The sequence below is a fragment of the Bemisia tabaci genome, chromosome 4, assembly GCF_918797505.1.
Source record: "Bemisia tabaci chromosome 4, PGI_BMITA_v3".
NCBI lineage: Eukaryota > Metazoa > Arthropoda > Insecta > Hemiptera > Aleyrodidae > Bemisia > Bemisia tabaci.
In genome coordinates, this window is record NC_092796.1 from 53,249,977 (window position 1) to 53,271,208 (window position 21,232).

General features: G+C 35.9%; 1 protein-coding gene across 2 annotated transcripts in view; it reads left to right on the top strand.

Annotated features, from left to right (window-relative positions):
* Cul3 (cullin 3) overlaps positions 1-18,811 on the top strand; it is a 30,843-nt gene extending 12,032 nt beyond the window's left edge. For both annotated transcript variants that reach the window (XM_019047093.2, XM_019047092.2), the window contains 9 exons: positions 763-933; positions 1,581-1,688; positions 3,824-3,948; positions 5,246-5,507; positions 6,595-6,764; positions 7,380-7,518; positions 8,550-8,677; positions 10,044-10,083; positions 14,218-18,811. In XM_019047093.2, the coding sequence (XP_018902638.1) occupies positions 763-933; positions 1,581-1,688; positions 3,824-3,948; positions 5,246-5,507; positions 6,595-6,764; positions 7,380-7,518; positions 8,550-8,677; positions 10,044-10,068 (1,128 nt within the window). In that variant the 3' untranslated portion in view covers positions 10,069-10,083; positions 14,218-18,811. The remainder of the gene's footprint in view (positions 1-762; positions 934-1,580; positions 1,689-3,823; positions 3,949-5,245; positions 5,508-6,594; positions 6,765-7,379; positions 7,519-8,549; positions 8,678-10,043; positions 10,084-14,217) is intronic.
* Positions 18,812-21,232: the final 2,421 nt, after the last annotated feature.

The following is a 21,232-nucleotide window of genomic DNA, read 5'->3' on the forward strand; positions in this document are numbered from 1 at the left end:
CTTGAATTTGATAGAATTTAATTACATTTACAAAGGTATTAAGGAACAAACTACCCTTAGTACAAATTATCTGGTAAAATGGGAACTATGGAACTTTCTGTCTCTTGTTTTAAGGAATGAGGAAAATAAAAATTAAGTATTACTGTTTCACCTATTTTGAAAATTGAAAATTGGGTTGAAAATGATACCACGCAAAAAAAACACTCATTTCTCTCTAGACCTTTAACCCTTCCCTCCCTCTCTGCCAAAGCTCATTTAATTTTCCGACGTCTACAGATTCTTCTTGGTGATTCATCATGAATGTTTGTTTTCTTAGTAATTTTTATATTCCTGGCCATCTCTAGTTGACACATCCAACATTTTTATCATTCTATTTTTTTGTTATTGATATGGAATTGCTCCCTGCACCAGGTGTAAAAAGAGTGATGGTCATCATCAACTCTAAGAATTGGCTTCTGCATCCCTATTTTAAACTTTCGTCTGATATTTTTGCCTCATGGATTCTGCCATTCTTTCTAAAAAGGATAGGTCATTGATGTTGACAGAATGCCTGCACACATGCAAGTTACAGCGTAGCTATGTATGCACGACCAGTAGTGCTGTGCAGCACACAGACTTCCACCTGGTACTTGGCAGCACTGAAAATGCTGTTCTAATAATTTTTTTAAACCTTTAAATAAATTCTAATCTATGATTAGTTATTTCACAGACATAATATAACGTTTGATGAAGCTAATGATTTTTTTTTTTTTTCATTTCCAGATGACTGAGCAAGAAATAGAAACTATTTTGGATAAAACAATGGTTCTGTTCCGGTTCCTGCAGGAAAAAGATGTCTTCGAAAGATATTACAAGCAACACTTAGCTAAACGGTTACTTTTGAATAAATCAGTTAGTGACGATAGTGAAAAAAGTATGATTTCAAAATTAAAGGTAAGAAGCGGTCCATACCCCCCTTTTTTTAATCATTAAAGCTTTTTGCAATTACCAATGGATGTTTTTCAATCATTTTATTAGTGAAGGTCCAACAGCAGAATTACCTAGAATCTTTTTTTACATTTTAGTTGAACCGAAATATCACAATTTTTTAGCTTATTTAGCAAGTTGCTTGTAATAATGATACTTTGTAAGAACATCTATAAGAATTGCTACCTCTTTTCAGATGGTTTTCAGTTAATGTGTGAGAAAACTATAACATGATAAGAAAAGTGTAACTCATGGTTACCTGTAAAATCCTGAATGAAAGGCAGCGTTTGTTTAAGAAAACATCACTTTTTAAGATTCACGGTGATAGTATTCAATATAAATTGCCCCTTTGGTTCAAATCTTGGCCTTTCTCATTTGTGATCTAGAGTTATAATTTAGCTGAAACTCTAAACTTCAATTAATAAACATGTATCTAAGACATTTTGTAGAGCCGAAGATCACAATATATGGATAAAGATATTTAAAATTTTAAGGGTCTGATATTCACTGCCAGTTGCTAACATCTGATGAATCTCGGAGTTGAGAATGCTGCCCTGCAATGGCACCCTTTGCTTCTGCCACCTGCTAATTTGTTGTGTGTGTTCAAATTCTAGACGGAGTGCGGTTGCCAATTTACATCAAAACTAGAAGGAATGTTCAAAGATATGACAGTTTCTAATTCAATAATGGAAGAGTTTAAGGAACACGTCACAACTTCAGGGGTAAGAAGTTTTCTTTCTCCGTTTTTCAAATCTGATTTTTAGCCTCAATAATGCCTGCCTCTAGCAAAAAACACAAGAGAAAAATTCTAGTTATTCTAGCAGGTGAAGTTGTTTTTTTTTTTTTTTTTTTTTTTTTTTTTTTTTTTTTTTTTTAATAGGAAAAACCTTTCGAAGCTTGTATACCTCCGCAAAATATCCTTCCTGTTTTTTCCCTACTAAGTTCAAGTGGCTGTATTGAGCTTTGAATTCATTTTTTAAGCCTGTTGGTGTAAGTTTTAACTTGGATTTAATGCTTTATCATAGTGTTTGGTACTTTTGAACCATAATGAAATATAGAACTTGCACTTAAATTTCTATAATGAAAGTTTAAGTTGATTTAGAAGTCTATAGATTGAAGGTAGGGTTTAATTGTAAATATTCATGTGTTCTAGAATGTAATCCTTCACCTAGGGATATAAATGTTAAATCCCAGCGCAAGAACGATAACATTGTGAAATTCTGCCGTGTGTAAACAGTGAAAGATTTTATCTTTGAGTGCAGTTCCAACGCCTGTTCCCATCAATGAGTAATTTGTCCAAGAGAATCAGATGACCCAAACCACTTAGCACAATTCCGCTACTCTTTCTACATTCCTTTCTATCCTCTGTCATTTTGTGATGTGAATCTAGTCCCTTATTTTAACATTTCTGTTTAGTTCTGTCCCAACTTTGTTTTTTTGGTAATTTTTCCGTGCTCCCTTCCATTTCATCCTGTGATCTCCTTGTGATTTTGCACCAGCCTATTTGCAAATAAATCACTTTTACTCTCCATGCATGATTCGTTTATTGAACGCAAGGTGGTGTTGCCGAGGAGCCTTATCTCCAATCAGATTTTTTTACTTGTGCTTCAGTCTCAAGCATGCTCTAGTGCAGCATATCCAAACTTAAAAAGTCTGGTTGTAATAAACGTAGAAACTCAGTATTGAGACTCGAGTTCGAGAGGTTTAATAAGAAGGCTACTTATTGGTCTCATTTCACTTTTCTTTGCATCAAAATTTTAACATCTTTTTATTTTATTTATTTTTTTAAAACAAATTTTTGATAGGTATAAATAAAAAACCAATCAAACAAAACAAAATGAATATGAAGAAGAAAAAAAGGGGGGTCCAGTGTTCCGTTTGTTTGATTCGTTTCAACTTTTGTTTAATTTGTTTAATTATTTGAGTTATTTTCTAAAAAAGGGAAACAAAAATTAATTTCTTAATAGAATAACAGAGCAAAATCTTTTATCATTTTTAATGCCAAAAAAAGAGAATCACCATTATTGGGATAATGTCTGTAATAACCGGCAATGTTTGGAGAAACCTTTTGACTGAGTTGATCTCCGATCTCTGAAATTTTTATTTTTGTCCCGGAACATGCCACCAACTGTATGATCTTTCAAATAATTTTTGCCAAGATAGTTTCTCAAGAGAAAAGAGCTTTTTACCCTGCTTCATTGCTTGATAAATTGTTTTATTTGTACTAAATTGAAAATCACTCGTTAATAAAATAAGGCTGTATTTGTTAAGGTATCAAATTGTACCCTATAATTTAAAATCATAAGAGTAACATAACATGTCCAAGGCACGAAGCGCTTTAGGGGGTTAGACTGCAAAGCTGTCAAGGGGTTTAGCACTAGTAAAGTGGATTATTTCCTAAAAGAGTTCGTACTTCATTTTCTGAGTCGAAGTTGAGTTAGATTAAAAGTATCGTGCATGAAAATGAAGGTGTAACTTGTTAAATTGAGAAGAGAAAAATGCAAAAAGAAAAATCAAATCACCCCTGGTTTGCAAAAAAAAAAGGAAAAAAAAACCTTGGGTCCAAAAGCTCCAGATGCTCATTTTTAGTAGCTACAACTTGAGCTGAGTATTAGTCTCAGATACTGAAATCACCGTAAAGTTAGCCTGCATTTTTTTTTAAGTTCTGCTCATAAGATATTCTGGTCATAATTTGACTGTATTTAGATATCTATTGTTTTGCTCCATATCATTTTCTTTGATTCCTTGCCATTCTTTTCAAGAAACAACTGTTTTTTTCCTTCCATAAACTGTGCCACAGTGATTTTTCCATGAATGTTCAGTGAGTTAATTTTGAATATTTTGATGTTCTGTGTAGACAAATCTTTTTGGGGTCGATTTAAGTGTGCGAGTTTTAACAACTGGTTTTTGGCCAACACAGAGTGCCACTCCAAAATGCAGTATTCCATCTATGCCTAGATCTGCCTTTGAAGCTTTTAGGAGGTTTGTATCAATCATTTACCATAAACTCTCTCCAAACTCTTGTTTCTGTGTCAACTAAGCCAAAAGAAGAATTTACAACCAAGTCAACCAATAAATTGAGGACACCGCACCAAGAACAGCCTATAGGCGTATAGGTCGTTATTACGCCCATCTGCTTTTTGGATTCTACGTACCCTGGACTATGCTGTGGTAGCAATAGAATATAGATAGGTAACGGCTCGAGGTCGAAAAACCTTTTTTTTCCGAGTTAAGTCACGCCTCTGAATCAATGGGTGCAAGAACGACCTATAAACAGGCCTATAAGGTGCTAGTTACCCCTTTATTTACTATCTTTACTCACTATCGACATTCTTTCGCAAAATCTACGCGGCATCCTTCAATAGAAGGGTTAGGTCACCCAAAAACACCAAAACAGGGTACCTGCATAGAAAAGTCTGCGCAGTACATCAAAAACAAAACTTCTAATGCGTTTTTCTCAAAACGCGGTCTCCAGTTTTAGGCTGTTCTTGGTGCGGTGTCCTCAATTATTTCAACACGCATTCTCATTAGACCACTCAAAGTCTTTCTAATTGCAAGGGAATTTCTGTCGGATATGCAACATTTTCTTAACCAGCAGCGTTCCCTCATTCATTTAGAATTGGCTGAAAGCAGCCTCAAAATAATCCTAAAACTCAATTCCCAATTTTTTTTTTTTTTTTTTTTTTTTAATTTTCTAAGTTTCACAAAATATATTTATCTTAAATTATAATATGTATAATCTTTAGGCAATGAAAGCTCATCTTAAGAAAAGGAGAATAATTTTTATTAATGAGTCATAAAATTGTGAACAATATGGTGCTACGACAGAGTGTCTACCATCAGTAAAAACGGAAAATATCCGGAAAATCATTTACAGATTAGGAAATACGGAGCACGTCAAGCATTTTCCAAATACATGCAGTTTAACACATGCAATAAGGGAATATTTAATGTACAATATTCAATTCATTAAATAGTTGGTTTGTAAAACCAAACACGTGTCAATTTATTCGCGCCAAAAAATTGGGCAATTTCGTTTAAAATGTTAGATGAATACAAATTGAAAATTCAGTAGACACTCTATACTATACATATGTAAAGAATTTTGTAGGTGAATGCATTTCTGGTTTATTGTCATCAGAAACCTGTGGAATCAGTGTTCTGTGACTTTCAATGTCCATTTCCTTCTTTATTTTTCTTACAGACACTTTCTCAGTAGCTCAGTATTAAATATTTTGCTCCAAGACACTAAAGCACATTCTGACTTATCTGTTTTCAGATTTTATTTAGCCAAGCATAGTGGTCGTCAGTTAACCCTTCAACCTCAACTAGGTTCAGCCGATCTAAATGCTGTGTTCTACGGGCAAAGGCGAGAAGAGTTTGAGGGTAAAGATGGAGCAAGCTCGTCAACTAGTTTAATTGTGTCTCCTCAATCAAGTTCTGCCAAGAGCAACTTACCTCGCAAACATATTATTCAAGTTTCTACTTATCAAATGTGTATTCTAATGCTCTTCAATAATCGTGATAAACTTTCTTATGAGGTGAGATCTCTTTCGGTATCTTTTTCTTTCTTTTGTTTTTATGATAATACTTTCAACCATTTTAAGAGGAGGAGTAAGGAGTTTTTAAATATGCAAAAAAAAAGTTAGTTATTTTTGAGCCCAATTTTATAGCTAAAAATAGTGTCTTGTAAATGCTTTCATTATAGATGGAAATTTTGCTCGAAAAAAGAAAAATCAAAGGCCTCTGAAGCCTTAAATTCATAACATCACATCAGAAACAGTATGCTTCAATTCTAAAGTTCTGATAGCAGAGTGAAAAAAACGATATTTTGTCATTCAGGTCAGGTAGATAGAAAGCTCACTAATCTGTGCCATAATTCTATCCTATTGAATTTCATCTTTATTTAGCCTCCTTTATTCAAGCTGTCTATTTCATATTGCGAAGTGGATCATTCTATTTCCCTTGTATTTCCCAAAAATTTCACTTGGACAGTTCTCTCTTCTAAGCCGTGATAAGTAACATGATAAAAATGTGCTCGTAAATCATATCTCTTCCTATACTGAGTGCATGAAAAAATGTGAACCTCTGCAAATCATTTCGTTGGGCAAAATGTAATTTCATCCTGTATTCACCCATTCACATGTCATTCAGAATGCGTCGGCTGCGCCTAGCCGTACTATTTGTTTTTCAATAAAAATACTTTGTTGCTTCATATGAAAAAAAAAAAAAAAATCACTTAGATTCATTCAGGTTAGTAACAGAATACTCCAGAATGATATTTAAAACAATCCTAATAGCGCTATCTTTCAAAAAGTCGGAGGAACATGACAGAAGCAATTGCTTAGCAACGCTGCCAGATGGTGTGCCATGACAAGTATACTCATCAATTAATATGAATGGATTAATGTGTCAAAGATGATTTTTGACACAACTACAAAACAAGGAGGTTTGTATACTTTCTTAATCACTGCTCGCTGTGTTGCTCCTGCCGCCTCTTGTTATGCCATCCTCGAATACTTTTCTAGAAGGCTCTTAAAACCCAAGATTAGGAAGTGGAATTGAAAAGATACTGAATTTTCCCTATGAAGTCTTTGACATGAATTCTTTGATTGTTTTTCTCACCAGGATATGATGAACGAAACAGATATTCCAGAACGAGATCTCATTCGAGCTCTTCAGTCTTTAGCGATGGGCAAAGCAACGCAGAGGATCTTAATTAAAAATCCAAAGACTAAAGAAATCGAACCAAGTCATGTATTCTATGTTAATGATTCCTTCTCTTCCAGGCTGTATCGGTAAGTCATTCTGCTTTTATTTGTTCTTAAGTTTTCACCCAGCAATGCTCAGCAAATAGTTTTGCACTGGAAAGTACATTTTTTAAAATTTTTAATTTCTCAGGAAGCTTCTGGGTTTATGAAACGTTTCTTTTAAATGTTAAATCTATAAATATTTTTCTTAAACTTTTAATCCAGTAAATTTCTATTGAAATCATACTCTACAGTTTCACCCTCAATTGTGCCAATACTGCCACTTTTCTATTGGTAAATTCTTGATTATGTGCTTAAAAATTCACTTAATCATTGCTTAGGTCAAAATGATAGAAGAAAAGAAAGAAAGAAGAAGTCCTATTTTAAAGGCTCAATATACTCGGTGGGTTCTAAAAAAAAAATATCAAAAGATGACAAAATTTACTCAGTTCTGTATTGCTTTTAAATATGCACAGTTTTTGAGGTTAAGAATTCATGAATTCAAATTTCAAATTAATGTCTAACCAATTTAAGCGTATACTAAATTGACTCTTTTATAAAGGAGACAGGTTTCAAGAGCAGTTGCAGCCCCTCCTTCTTTAAAAATAAACTTCCGTAGGTTTTCTCCCTCTCTGTCATAGAACCTTATTTTTCTTTTTTTAGTGTGAAGATTCAGACGGTTGCTGCCAAAGGTGAATCAGAGCCTGAACGTAGAGAAACAAGAAATAAAGTAGATGAAGATAGGAAGCACGAAATTGAAGCTGCTATAGTTAGGATAATGAAAGCCCGTAAAAAGATGGCTGTAAGTATACTCTTTGGTATTTCATCTTTTGTCACCATCAAAGTGGCTGCCGCACAATGTTCAATACATTTGTCTTGTATATTTGAACATTTTGGCTGCTCTGTGATGGTTAGCTAACTTCTGCAGCAGTGGACTACTAGACAAGATGCAAATTCAAGCACTATGATGTATGATTTGTCATCAAAATTTCACTGTCAAATACAATCTGTATAGTGAATATTACTGAAAGTAACACTGGGGAAAGGAACACAGCTCAGTTGAGGAGCCTAGCAAAATCCTTGGAGTGCACGATTTAATTCAAGTAGACTGTTGTTTTTCTTGTAAGAGGGGAATCTATTTCTTCGTAACCAATGCTAATTGAAAACTATACGTTACGTTGATTTGGAGTTATTAATCATTTTTGTGGCACAAATCAAGTTCTCTATGAAATTTTGGAGACAAAACACATCAGAATGTGGAATATAACATGCTAATGCTAAATATAATGCTGCGGTTATCAGAATAATGAAACATGTATTCTTAGCTCCAATTTTGTATTGGCAGCACTGCAGTTTACTTTAACAAGGAAGGGTCAAGTTTGAGTGTGCAATCCCACCTGGACTGAAGTTGATTACAATTTGGAAGCCAGAAATCAATATATTGTGATTCTAGTGGGTACAATCATACACATATCCTGTCTGGCACTAATTCATCCAGCAATAAATCCCTCAGTTCTTACAGAAGAGCGAATGCCAAACTAGACTGAAAATTGACTTTCGCAGGAGTTGACTCTGAGGACATTTTCTGTACTATAAGTTTGGAACTTTGAAAATTTCCTGTAGTAATAGTTTCAATTGGTTTACTCAAATAGTATCATTACCAATAATATTCTGGAATAATAAAACTGGAATTCTTATCATGGTAATCTTTGCAAGTACTATTACCATCTTTGTTCTATAAGTTCTAAGTTTTCGTTACTTTGAGCTAAAAGTTATTCTGTTTTTCTCAAATTTTTCTCTGACCACTAACTCATCTTTTTTTTCAAATTTCAGCATAATGTTCTCATAACTGAAGTAACTGAACAATTAAAGGTTAGATTCTTGCCTTCGCCAGTAATTATTAAAAAGCGTATTGAAGGTCTTATAGAAAGAGAATATTTAGCTCGAACTCCTGAAGATCGGTAAGTGTTTTTCTTCTCTTAACGTTTTACTTTCTCGTTTTTCTCCTCACTTTTTTTTTCTTTTTGTCCAAGTAAATCCAAAAGACATTTAACTTCTAATAGAACTCTGCTCTAACAGTTTATATACTCGATAGCAGATAGGTACGAGGGGGGGCCCAAATAAAACTGAGATTGTGCTGTAACTTGGCAACGGTAGAAAATATCTGAGTTCTACTGCTAGGAGGTGAAACAAGGAGCTAATATTAGTCACAGGCCTTTCAAGTTGTAGCACATTTTGTTTCATTTTGGCGAGCCCTCGCATGAGGGATATTTGCTGAGTTTATTGTTTTTGAAAATAGGTGATTTTCATAGGCAATGTGCGGGTAACTCTGTCAATTTTTGGAGTGAATCTTGCAGGAGACATGATATGCTTTACCTATGATGTAAGTGAATAAATGTTTTTCTTCGTTTTAAAGTGTGATTTATTGTTCAAACGTTGGCTGGAAATCAAGTGGCCGTCACCGGCTAGAACGCTAAATGGGGGATCAACTCGGTAACAACGCGTTTTAGGCCCACACTTTTCACAGCAATGTTCTGAATATGCTGTATTACATCCAAGTGATATCTGCTAGTTAATTAAATGATCATCAACAATCTTCATTCAAGCAGCACTTCAAAAGATCAACAGAGGAAGCCGTGTTCTCATCGATTAAGAGAGAAAAATTTGAGCGCTGAGTGTTGTTACTGAAGTTTACCCATCTTCAAAAATGACAAATTCGCCAAACACCCCTTAAGCCAAGTCTCGCCTAAATGAAATAAAATGTGCTACGATGTTGAAATTTGGCCTAGTGACCCTTCATAGCTCCTAGTGTCACCTCCTAGCGGTGGAACCCGAATACTTTCCATCGTTGCCTAGTTACAGCCAAATTCCAGGTTTTTTTGGGTCCTCCCTCGTACTTATTGTGATAAGTTGCATTGACATGAATATATGATAAGAATATTGGGATCGCTCAGGGTCTGAATGGTGCATTTTGAAGAGGTACCGGATGAAACTTAGTGATCCTTGTCATGCAAGATACCCAGAATACAAATTAATGGAGGCACAAGCAGGGTGTGTCATGTTTCCTACAGCTATGGCTGCTATTTTACAAGATGGCCATCAAAAGCTGATTTTCACAATTTTCTCAGTTTTCGAAAGTTTGACCTCACTGGCATGAAAGACAACAGAAATATACTTGACCACATCCTAAATGAAACAAAAATTAATCGACTGAAACCCATATTTATTCAGTGACGCGTTTTTACAACAGGTGTTGCCAGTAATAATCCTCCGTTCTTTCACTGTGCTAATTGTATCATTAAAATCCTCTGTAATTTTCTTTTGCAGAAAGCTATATGTGTACGTCGCTTGAGACATCAAATTTCTGGTAAGTAAGCAATTGATTTCCTTTGGGTGCTTGGGTCAATTTGAAACCATCCTTTTAAAAATCAACAAATTATAGCGTGAAGAACATCAGATCAGATTCACTGTTCTTATTTACATTTATTTTAAATTTCTGGAACTCTAAAATAGGTACTATTTAATTATATAAAATCATGTAGTTTTATTTATTTGTTTTTTTCTGTAATTTTAAATTCCCAACAAACTCATTGAGATAATTAGATGGGCAATATAATATAATTTTATGCAAGCGTTGGACCTAAAATGCTCTAATCAAACTGTCGTCACAGGTATAGTTTTTGTATTGATCGATGTTTCTCTTTACTTGTAATGTGACTGTCTAGTCAAAGTTATCTAGATTCAGCACTCCTAAAACGAACAAAGTTCTGGTTAAGTTTGTGAATTAGTGAATGAAGAAGATTCAATTTTCGAGTGTCAGTTGATAAACTGCCTCAAGATTGCCTTTTCAAACATGTTACCACAAGTTACCTCTCCAAAACAACCGTTTTTTGAAAGATTATTGACTCACGCTCCAGGATCTGCATTTCCCTATCACATTGATATTTCCCTATTCCATCGTGCCAATCCTTCTATCATCCATTAAAGATATAAAGCAGCCCACAGTCTGAGAATAAAGGCGTCCTATTGGTATTCAGTATATCGGAACAGCTCTGTTAAAAAGTAGTCACGACAACAACGAGACTCTTACCGATGGTTATTGGAGTTTTCGGACATTATAAAAATGAGCTGTTGTCATGTTTACCAGTTTTATGGGCCAAGCAACCCAAAAGGGCAGACACATTAGGCAACAATTCTTCTACTCGGAGCTTGTGCAGTTTCAATACAGCTGCCAGTTTCTGACAAGAGCAGTCTTATTGCAGTGTAACGGTGTTTCGAAACAAGCAGGAACAGCTAGTTTACCGACAATTTGTCGAACATCCCATTGTGACTGCTGCACTGAGTTCCCTCACAGCAGTAAACAAGTTGATGTTGTGTTTTGAGTACCTGAGGCCCCTGTTTAAGTGAAATGTCTACCAGTTGAAAAGCAGGTTGCAATTATAAGAAAGTAACTAACATATCGCGAGTAGATGAGGTTTAGCACTAATTTTGCGGATTGATTATGTGTGTTCAAAATTCAACTCATATTGCTTAGAGCTGTCATGCAAAATCCTGCGCTATGTCAATCAATACTGTGGGTAACAAAATAAAGTTTGTGTGATCGTCAGTAAAATGATCTCAACCTATTCTCTGTCGGTTTATTTTCTTTTATTTTGCTTTGAGCAAGAAGTTCAAACTTTGTGCAGTCGATTTTATCTGCCAATTTTGTAATTGAATGATTAGAAACAAGCACTGGTTGACTGTGATTATAGACATTATGGAATAGGGAGGTTTTTTTTTTTTTTTTTTTGTGATGAACCAAAGAGTTGCTCCACCACTGGGAAACCACTGGGAAAGATTTTGAAAAAGCAAAGCTTAGCAGTGCTACCAAGCAAATTCTGCTATAGTCCGTGCCACGAAAAGTGGCGAGTGAGGGATGGAGCGAGTAGGCCGGTCTAGTCTATCGTTGAAGGGTTGAAGCGCAGGTACTGGCCCGTAGTTCCGACAGGGTAACGACTGGGCCAATACCTGCGCTTCAACCCTTCAATGATAGACTAGACCGGCCAACTCGCTCCATCCCCCATTCGCCACTTTTCGTGGCGCGGACTGTAAGTATAAATTGAGGAGATTTCCGGAAAAAGGACACATACCAAAAAAACGCGTCGTGAGAAAAACGCATTTGAAGTTTTCATTCTTACTTTCTGGCCACTGATGATGACATACATTGGAACTGGGGTACTCATATCAACGTTCATACACCCTAGAATGAATAACGACCATCGGTAAAACTTACACTTCTTTTAGTGTTGTGGGAGGAATTTTCTAAAGTTTTCCGTTATGTGCCCTTTTTCCGGAAATGGACTGGTGGTAATAGGTTTTGGCTTTTGAAGCTGAATTTTCGAGACTTTAACGAGTTTCCAAACAAAAATAAATAATTCCGATAAATTAATAAATAACAATTTCCATCGTGAATGCGCGGGTGGATCATCTTTGATCATTTGTAATGAAAAAGACAGCGGAACACGTGAAATAATCGAAAAATTCAAACTCACAAGAGACCATGAAAAATTGAATTATTAATAATTACGAAAATTCATGTGTGGCTGGTGCAACGCGTAAACAATCACTGCAACTCGATGACATTGCATCGATTAGCAGTATCAGTGGGATGCACCTGTAGTGAGGGATCTTTATATCAGTACCCATCACCTGCCTACCTGCTTGCGCGCTATCTCCTCAACGTCGCGGCGACCGTACGCAGAGGCAAATAGATGAAATATGCTTGTGACCCCTGACCAAGACCAATCCACACAGGTCAGTCATTGCGCAGCTTTTTTGAAATCCACTCCCCCGCCCGGCCCTAACTCGCAGCACCCATTGTGACGTAGCATTGAGTGCTCCCATAAGAAATACATTGCAGGCACTCAATACTACGTCACTGCGCAGTAGAGTACCAAAACTCGTCCTCGGAAATGACTGACCTGTGTGGATGGGTCTTGCCCCTGACTTAGCCTCACAAAACTTGGTCTCTTAGCTCCAAAAATTGATTAATTAAGCTGAAACTTGGGACATTGGTACATTAGGATGCAAGGAATCCATTTCTGCCATTTCTGGAAAAAGGGCACAAACGCGTATGTGCCCCTTTTCCGGAATGCTTCGCAATTCGAATTATCTTCTCTGAAGCAGCTCATTCTTGTGAGTTTCTCAGTTTTTGTATTAAAGTCAGTTAGCAACAAGCCATCTAAGTTTCAATCAGTTAGTAGCATTGGTCATCTCATTAATGTGAGTGGCAAAGTAAGAACTCGTTGTTGAATTTAAAAATTTTACTCAGGCTTTTAAAAGCCAATTAGACCATTCTGCTTCTAATTTTATTTCTAAAAAAATTCTGAATTCTTAGGCTTCTCAAAGGCCTTGTCCACACAAGCAATGGTTGGCGGAACTTTCAGCTGCGCATTGTTTTTTGTACCTCCTCTGTCTCCGTACGGAATAAGTTACAACTCCGCTTTAACTTTTTCCGCAGAAGTTCCAAGAACTTTGCGCATGTGGACAAAGCCTACAATACCTTTACTTTTTTGTTACGCCACTTGATTTGGTAGTAATGTGAGGCATTCAATCCAATGTCCTTCATGAGCTGAAACAGCCAAAAACAGCTTTCCCCTACTTCTCAGGGAATTGTTATTTTGTGAAAAAATGTTAGATAGTTTAGAAAAGTAATTCGAAGTTTTGAAGCGAAGTATCCTTTGCACTCACTAGGTTCCATAAGTTCACGCATACAGAATTCATGTGGCCTTAAAAGTTCTGGATCATCCTTGGATATGTCTTTTTAGTTTTCATGTCCTTTAAAGTATTTGAAATTCGTCCAAATTTGGAATTTAACATCTCATTTCGAAGAAATGAAGTTTCCTGTCGTAGTAAAATGTATGTGTGTAATAATTCCTCTTTTATCTTCTATGTTAAGTAATCCTATAGACTTGAGTCCACCTTCAATAGAGGCTTATCCTTAGGTGATTTTAGATTGTGCTATGTGTGAGTCAATTTGTCCAAGGATTTTCGGAAGACAATTTTTACCCAATGCACTAGTCCCTGAATCTTTAAAATTTTGTTGAAAGAACTTGAAAATCGAGAATCCTGTTGAAAAATTGGTAATCATCCATGAAAGTTATCATATTTTGTTTTATTTCGGCTGCATTAATCTGAGCATTATGTATTATCCTAAAAAGCTAAATTCAACAACCGCTCCATTTCTTTGGGGGAGTTAAGTCAGGGCTTTGTCGAGGAGCAATCAAAGTTCTGATTTAATTTAGTTGTGCGATCCTTCAAGACCCCTCTTGTCCTTATCAAGAACTAAGAATTCAGAATACAACCATTTTAACCGTGCCCTGTTATAATATGTATTTATTATATCTCAGAAATAATCTTCAAAAAGAATTAAGGAATTCGCTCATTAAGGATGCTTCATTTCATTAATTCATCTCTTAATGAACATTTATTTCTCTCTTCAGTAATTTTTTTTGTTTTTCAGATTATTTTCGTAATAGTTTTCTTGACATTCGCGGACTGTTGCAAAGGAACAGGCATTTTTAGACTGTTTTCCCACCTCATTTTGGCTCCACGCAGTCATTTCACGTTGGCTCGTTTCGCGTCCAATCCTGCTAATCGGCGAAGGACATAGCGTTAACACTGTTTTTTTTCTTTCTGTTTCATTGGCTTTTCACGATATCTCAGCTTCATTTCTGTCGGTTAGTTCTTCCTAAACCTTATTAGATGTGTAGATGAACTGATACTCGTTTTTAAGTCGCTCACCTTTTCCTAGCGATTTTGACGCAGTTGTAAGACTAGGTGGACGATGAACATTTATCAACATAATTTTAGTTATTAATAATGCTCTTTAGTAAAATATATTTGTGAAATATCTGTGATTCCTTGTTAGATGGAAATGCAGGAAGGTGTAACTATATTTTGGTGGATGCAAATGCTGTTCAAGATTCTTGAAGCTAAGTTTGAAGAGGCTCTGTCATATATCAGTTTTGTGACAGAGTTAAGAAAAAGGCTTTGAATATTTTATTTTTATCATTTTTCCGTTCAATTCAATGGTTATTTTTTTCATTTCTTTACTTTTTAAATGGAGGTTTTACTCTGACAAACTTTTCTCAGGAGCATACTTACTTTTAATGAGTAAGAAGATGGAAGGAAGATTAGTCGTGTTACTTTGTCAAAGACCCAACCTTGGATTTCCTTATCCTTCTCTTATTTCTGATGTAATCAGTAATTTTATCAAACTTTTTGGCAAATCTGATTTTGTTTGACTATCAAGTTTTAATAATATAAGATTTTTTCATTATGGTCAAACCATGAGTTCAGTTCAAGGTTTTTTTTCAAATGTGAGTGGTCTCTAAAATCATCTATCCTTACTTTGGTGAACCCAGTTACTTTCTGTTCAAAAACTAATAAAGTTTTAACACAAATTTGATCGTTTGGCTCATCTATGCCCAAAGTGAACCTGACCAAATTGCAACCGAAGCCCTGATGGCTCCCTACTCTGCGTGTAGGCATCAAAATTGAACATTTTTTTCTAAGTTTTGTCCATTCTTTTTGATAATTCAGAATCAATGCTCCAACAAGCCTATGTCGTTTATTGAATTCAGAAGTAGTTAAAGTATTTTGAAGTTCCCTTTTATCTTTGAACCCTTTATTTCTATTTGAAATAATATTTTATTTTTCTCCCTACTGTAGGTAAATCTATTTTATTTCAAACTTTTCGAGTAAATTTAGTTCCATTTGAATAATCTGTAATCAAATTTACTCTCAGTCATGCTCAATTACGTAACTATGTCAAATTCCTGCAAGTAATCCTCCAGCCAAGTTGTTTAGTTGAAATTAGCTTAAGGTCTCGTAAACTAAGTGATTATTGCATGTGGTAAGCAAAGGCCTGCTATCAAGCAGTCAGAAAAAAGTGTTTTCTCAGAATCAAAGGACTTTCTGTCCTTGTTTGAATCTTTATCAGGTATGTTTTTCATCATCGCAAGGATTCATCTAAGAAGAGTTTAGACCATTGATTAAGTCATTTGTTTAAAACCATCCATCAGTATCACTGGTATGCTGCTTTAAATTTCTTTTAAACCCACTTTGAAGTTAAAATAAGGTTCATGATAACTTTTTACTCTTATTTAAGTTTATAAATTCCCCTACTACGTAAAAATTACTCATGATGAATTGGCAATCTGCCTGAAAAGAACCAAGTAGAACACTTGTGAATTAAATTAGAATGTAAAGAGGGTTTTCACTATCAGCCAGCACATTATTTTCTAAGATAATCAAGCTTCCTTTTCTAGAAAAATGCTAAAGCAAGTTTGAAAGGCCATTAAAGTCTGAAATTTTTGATTGATTTTTTCTCATCTGGTTGCTTGACTTTATTTCTTTTTGAAATCTATTGCCAGTGCCTTAATTTTCTAAGGGTGGTATCATCAAGTAAACTTGGCACGCACTCCTGTTGGCATATTTTTCTTTGCAAAAGGTGCATCCAAAAGTACTCCTCACCCTTATTCCTTCAAAGAAAAAATTATTCATATCCAAACGGTACTTAGAGCAAGTCATCAAAGCAACTGTTTATTTCTCTGAAAAATCAAGAAAATGATTAGATTGTTGAGGTGCTTTCTTTGTTCACAAATATATTTATCTTTCTTCTTATAGTTCCTCTGCTTTCACAACGAAACTAGGAAATGAAGTACTCTTTCCTGGAAGAAAAGGAGCAAAATTGTGCCACTAAAACCCGATAAATAATAGATGATAAGTAGTCCATAGCAAATTGAACATGGAAGTACAGTTGGGTATCCAGGATTAGCCTTTCATTTTGATCGTTTCCATTCTGATTGAATGCTTACAGGAAATGTGCAACGGTTTCTCAGGCATGTGTCACACGATCAAACCGTGTTATCAATTTTTCAAGGTCAGGTGTCATGATTGGTCCAATCATTGAGTAAGCCAATCATAACTCCTAACCTTGATATATTGATAGCACGGTTTGATCGCGTGACACCAGCTTTACTCAATCAGGTGAATTTAGGCTTAGGTGTCGATAACAATGTTCTCGTAATATTCTTAACTTGACTCACCTGGACTAAACTATTTTCTTGTTATACCAGCCTTTTTGACGCCCTCTAAATTCTATTTTCAGAAAATGAAAATTTAAAATAATAGAACATAGATTAATAAATGGGATAAGCAATGAAATCTGAATGAGTTGTGCTGCAATTTTAGATTTATCATTGTTTTCCATTAAGCTGATCTGTTCTCATCTCTTCCGTTGTGGAGTTAGTTTGGAGAGAGTGCAAAGCCACTAGTGCTGTTGAATTGCTAACTAATTACGAATCTAAGAGCCGGTTGAGCTCTTATTCCTCAGTCTCTAGATGTTTTAACTAGTTGAGTTTAATGCCTTTTCTGAATTCTCTCATTAGATCTATCCTGTGTTTCCCAGGGTCATGATCTGTGTCTGGAAGATGATCTGCAAGTGATGAATGTCCAATTAAGCCCCTTCTATGTGCTTTTCATGTGTTCTTTAAATTTTTTTTTGAATTTTTCTCACAGTCTGATGCACATATTTGGCACTGCATTCTCACCCAATTTTATATACTTCTGAATTTTGTAGTGGAGGCTCTGTCTTAGGTATTTCTCAGTTAGCCTCATAAATTTTTACTGTTGCTGTGCGTTGTTGTAATTCTTCTTTGCGAGCCTTTAAATTCTATCTGATATGATATGGGATAGAAATCTGCTTCTTTTTTTTGTCTTTTTAGTATTTTTCAAGAAGATTTTAGATCCATCCCTGTGCCTTTTTCTTCTTTACCATCCATAACATTTGCTCTTATTGTTTCATCATCTGTGGCTATATTTATGGTTTTGTCTGAAAAGAGTAGGTATAACAAGAAAAATAGTTTGGTTTAACTCATTTGATCATAGAAAGTTGCAAGTGCGTAACACAATGAATTATTCTTTTAGATCTTGGCCCAAATCTTGTTGGTTTACAGTCGCAAGTCGTGAAACCTGACCTCTAAGTTCGACTTTGAACAGGGAAAATTATATTCTAAACTCAAACCGAATGCAAGTAGAGCTTTTTTTGCAGCATTTTCCAGCAGTGATCCTTAGTTCCTGAATAGTGCAAACCCTTAATCAGCGATCGAATTACAAAATCAACATTCTTGCCGCAACTTTTAGCCGTACTCAAACTGGTCAACAAGATTTGGTCCCTCACCTCTCTTTGTAAACAACACAAGTCAAAGTCAGTAAACAGTTATTCAGGTGAATCTGTAATGACTGGGTAGTATTCTGCTCAATAAAGAATAAAAATCAAGGAAGATTTCAAGAAATTAAGTGGACCTGTCTCCAAAATCAAAGAATGAAATATGAAAGAAAGTCTGCAACATCAAAAATGGAGATACGTGGCTTAGCACTTTGGCCATTGAAATATGTGCCTATGGTGATTTTTTTTTTGTCTTAGATTTCATTGCCTACTTGCTCCCCACTAAGTTTCTTTCGCACAAAATTTTAGTGATCACATTTAGACCTCAGGATAAACTTGGCTGGAAAAAATTAAGGTAATTATGAAGCACTGCTATTTTTTCTTTTTCTTTCGTTCTAAAAATTGTCAGAAAAATTTGCTTTAATTGCTTAAGATAAAAACTTTGTCTCTTAAAAGTTACTGATAAGACTGTGCACTAGCTAATCTTAGGTAAAATGCTCTGTAAATGACAAAAATGAATTTTCTGTGCACATGCAAAACATTCATTGTGAAAAAATTGTTTTTTCCTTTGTCACTTAGATAAAGAACCAAGTACTTGCTTTGTCGCTTTTCTTTACAGTCATGTTTCATTGAATAGTCATCGCCATCCAATGTCTTGCATCAGTTGTAGATAATTACTGTAAAAACTATTACTAATGATCATCTTTTCAGTCGGCGTTTACATTTTTGATGAAATCCAAATTTCATCATAATTCAAACCATCGTTGCATTATGATGTGATAATCAATTTTTATTGAATGCGTATATGTATATTGTATTTTGTATGTATAGTTTTTAAAAGTTTAAGTGTAAGAAATTAAATTAATAAACTCTGTCAATTTGAGTCGATTTTTTTTCTTTTTTCTTCCCATGGCTGATGTCTGCCTCCATAGTTTTGTTATCCTTTTCTTCGCCAGCAAATCTTTGATTCCACCTCCTCTTAACGTTCTTTCTTGTGACCCCTACTTGTCTATGGTGCCTGGAACACACTCCATAATCTAAGAATTGGACATTCGTACTTAGAGGCCGGTCATGGTCGATAGGAGGACAATGCAGGGATTGGTTTTGAACAAGGTTCTTTTGTAGTTGTGCTGCATTTCTTCAAATTTGAAAGATATCATTTCAACTTACAGAGTGTAGTTACTGGAAATGGTAACTTGCTGAGAATTGCTGGCCTTTTAATGGGCCATTTGTAGACACTTATGATGTGGGGACATTATAATGACAGGGTTTTATCATGATAAAAATCCAAACCAAAGCCTTGGGTAGGTATACCAAATGTCAAATTTTCCTCTGGGTTGTCATTTTCATTTTTTCCCCCTAAAGATTGTGAACAGGGCCGAAAAATTGTATTAAAGGAGTTACAATTCGATCTGAAACATTAGGTAGTGAAAGTACATGGAAACAATTTTAATTTTTCGAATGAGATCATGCATCGGCGGATCCAAGAAGTTGGCAACAATATTTTTTCACCTTTAAACCTTTGGAAATGTATCGATTTTCGGAGGAGCCTGATTCTCCGACAATAATCGTTTATTCAACACAGGTTTAAACTGAGGGAACCCAGTGTTGCCAAACCGCTGGATCCGCCCTTGCCAGCATATATTCTGATAACATGATTAATTTCGTTTTTTGTTCGAATTTTGATTGGTTTTATTCCACACCACCCCACCCCTTTAAATTGTTTTAATTGATAGTCGACAGAAGAAAAGTATTGAGCGTTCTGTATTGTATGTCCATCATAAATTAGAAGCACATTTTCAGGGTTGCCATAGTCAGAGAATACCGGGAAATGTGAGGGAAAATGACAGGAATGTCGGGGAAAAATTGTGAGGTCACCTTTATTTGCTTATTAGAATGGGTTTGACGTTTCGAACATCAAATTTTGCCTGAAAACTGCTTTTAATTATGTCTTTTTAACCACCTAATATTTCTTCAACTGTCGAGGAATTTAATTCTCTAAATTCTGTGGCAACCCTGTCCGCCGTATCAATTTGACCACACTTCGTATCAAGGAAGTACGTGTAATATTAATGGCTCATTCATAAAATCAACTGACCGCACCGGGAAATTAACTACAAGTACGTTGTTTTTAAAATGAGGCATAGATAATATAGTTCCTCGAGGCGAATTGTAGTCCAATGGAGATATTGCATGTCGACGGTGAAACTACCAAACCACGTATCTCGGTTTGCGACGTCGCAGACTTCCTGTCATACTTTATTTTTTAAATGAAAAACTACTTAACGTCCAGTCTTGAAAATTTCTGTGATTTTTCCTCTTCGTGCGGAGAAAATTCTGTGAAAATTTCAAGGAATGATATTGATTTGGTCTACCTCAAAAAAATAAAATGCGAGCGTAGATTTTTAAACACCGCAAACGAGATACGTGGTTTGGTAGTTTCACCGTCGATGTGTGAGGAATTTGCGATTTGACTGCTGATTCTTATGTACAAGTTCGCGAAAAACACGATGGTGCCACTGGTTTTCTCTGAAATCAACTCCCAAGCTCAAAAAAAGCTCTCAAGTTGAGGCCAAAATGAAGGGAATATCCCACGCTACCCTGAGAGTCCACATCTACATCAAGACAAAATCTCCATGCAAAGATAGGGAGCAAATACATCGACAGGGCTGCCACTTTATTTGGGGACTCCACAACTGAAAACACGGCAACCCTGCTTATGTATTTGCTCCCTATCTTTGCATGGAGAGTTCGTCTTGATGTAGAGGTGGACTCTCTGGATAGCGTGGGATATCCCCTCCATTTTGGCCTCAACTTGAGAGCTTTTTATGAGCTTGGGAGTTGATTTCAGAGAAAACCAGTGGCATCATCGTGTTTCTCGCGAACTTTTACATAAGAATCAGTCGTCAAATCGCAAATTCCTCACACCTGCAACATCCCCATTTGACAACATTGGTTCCGGGGGCGATTTGAGCCCGGCAACACGATACGAGACACCTGGAGTAAGTTCAAAGTTGGCCGACATGTTGGGGCTTTACTCTCAAGTTTGGGATGCCGGGAGGAGGGAGGCTTTGGGTGGAGTTAAGTTGCTTTCACCTTTCTCATCGTCGTCGTCGGCGGCGGCGGATAAAGACGAAGACGGAGGTGTAGAGCGGGTGGCATAGTGCATGCCGAGCACGGCGTCGAGCCCAACGCGAGGTGAATAAAAGAGAGCTCTCCGCTCAAAGGACACTCCTTTCATGTCAACCCGAATAATAGAGCCGGAGACAAGACGTATAAGCGAACGGCAGTTCCTCCAATTACA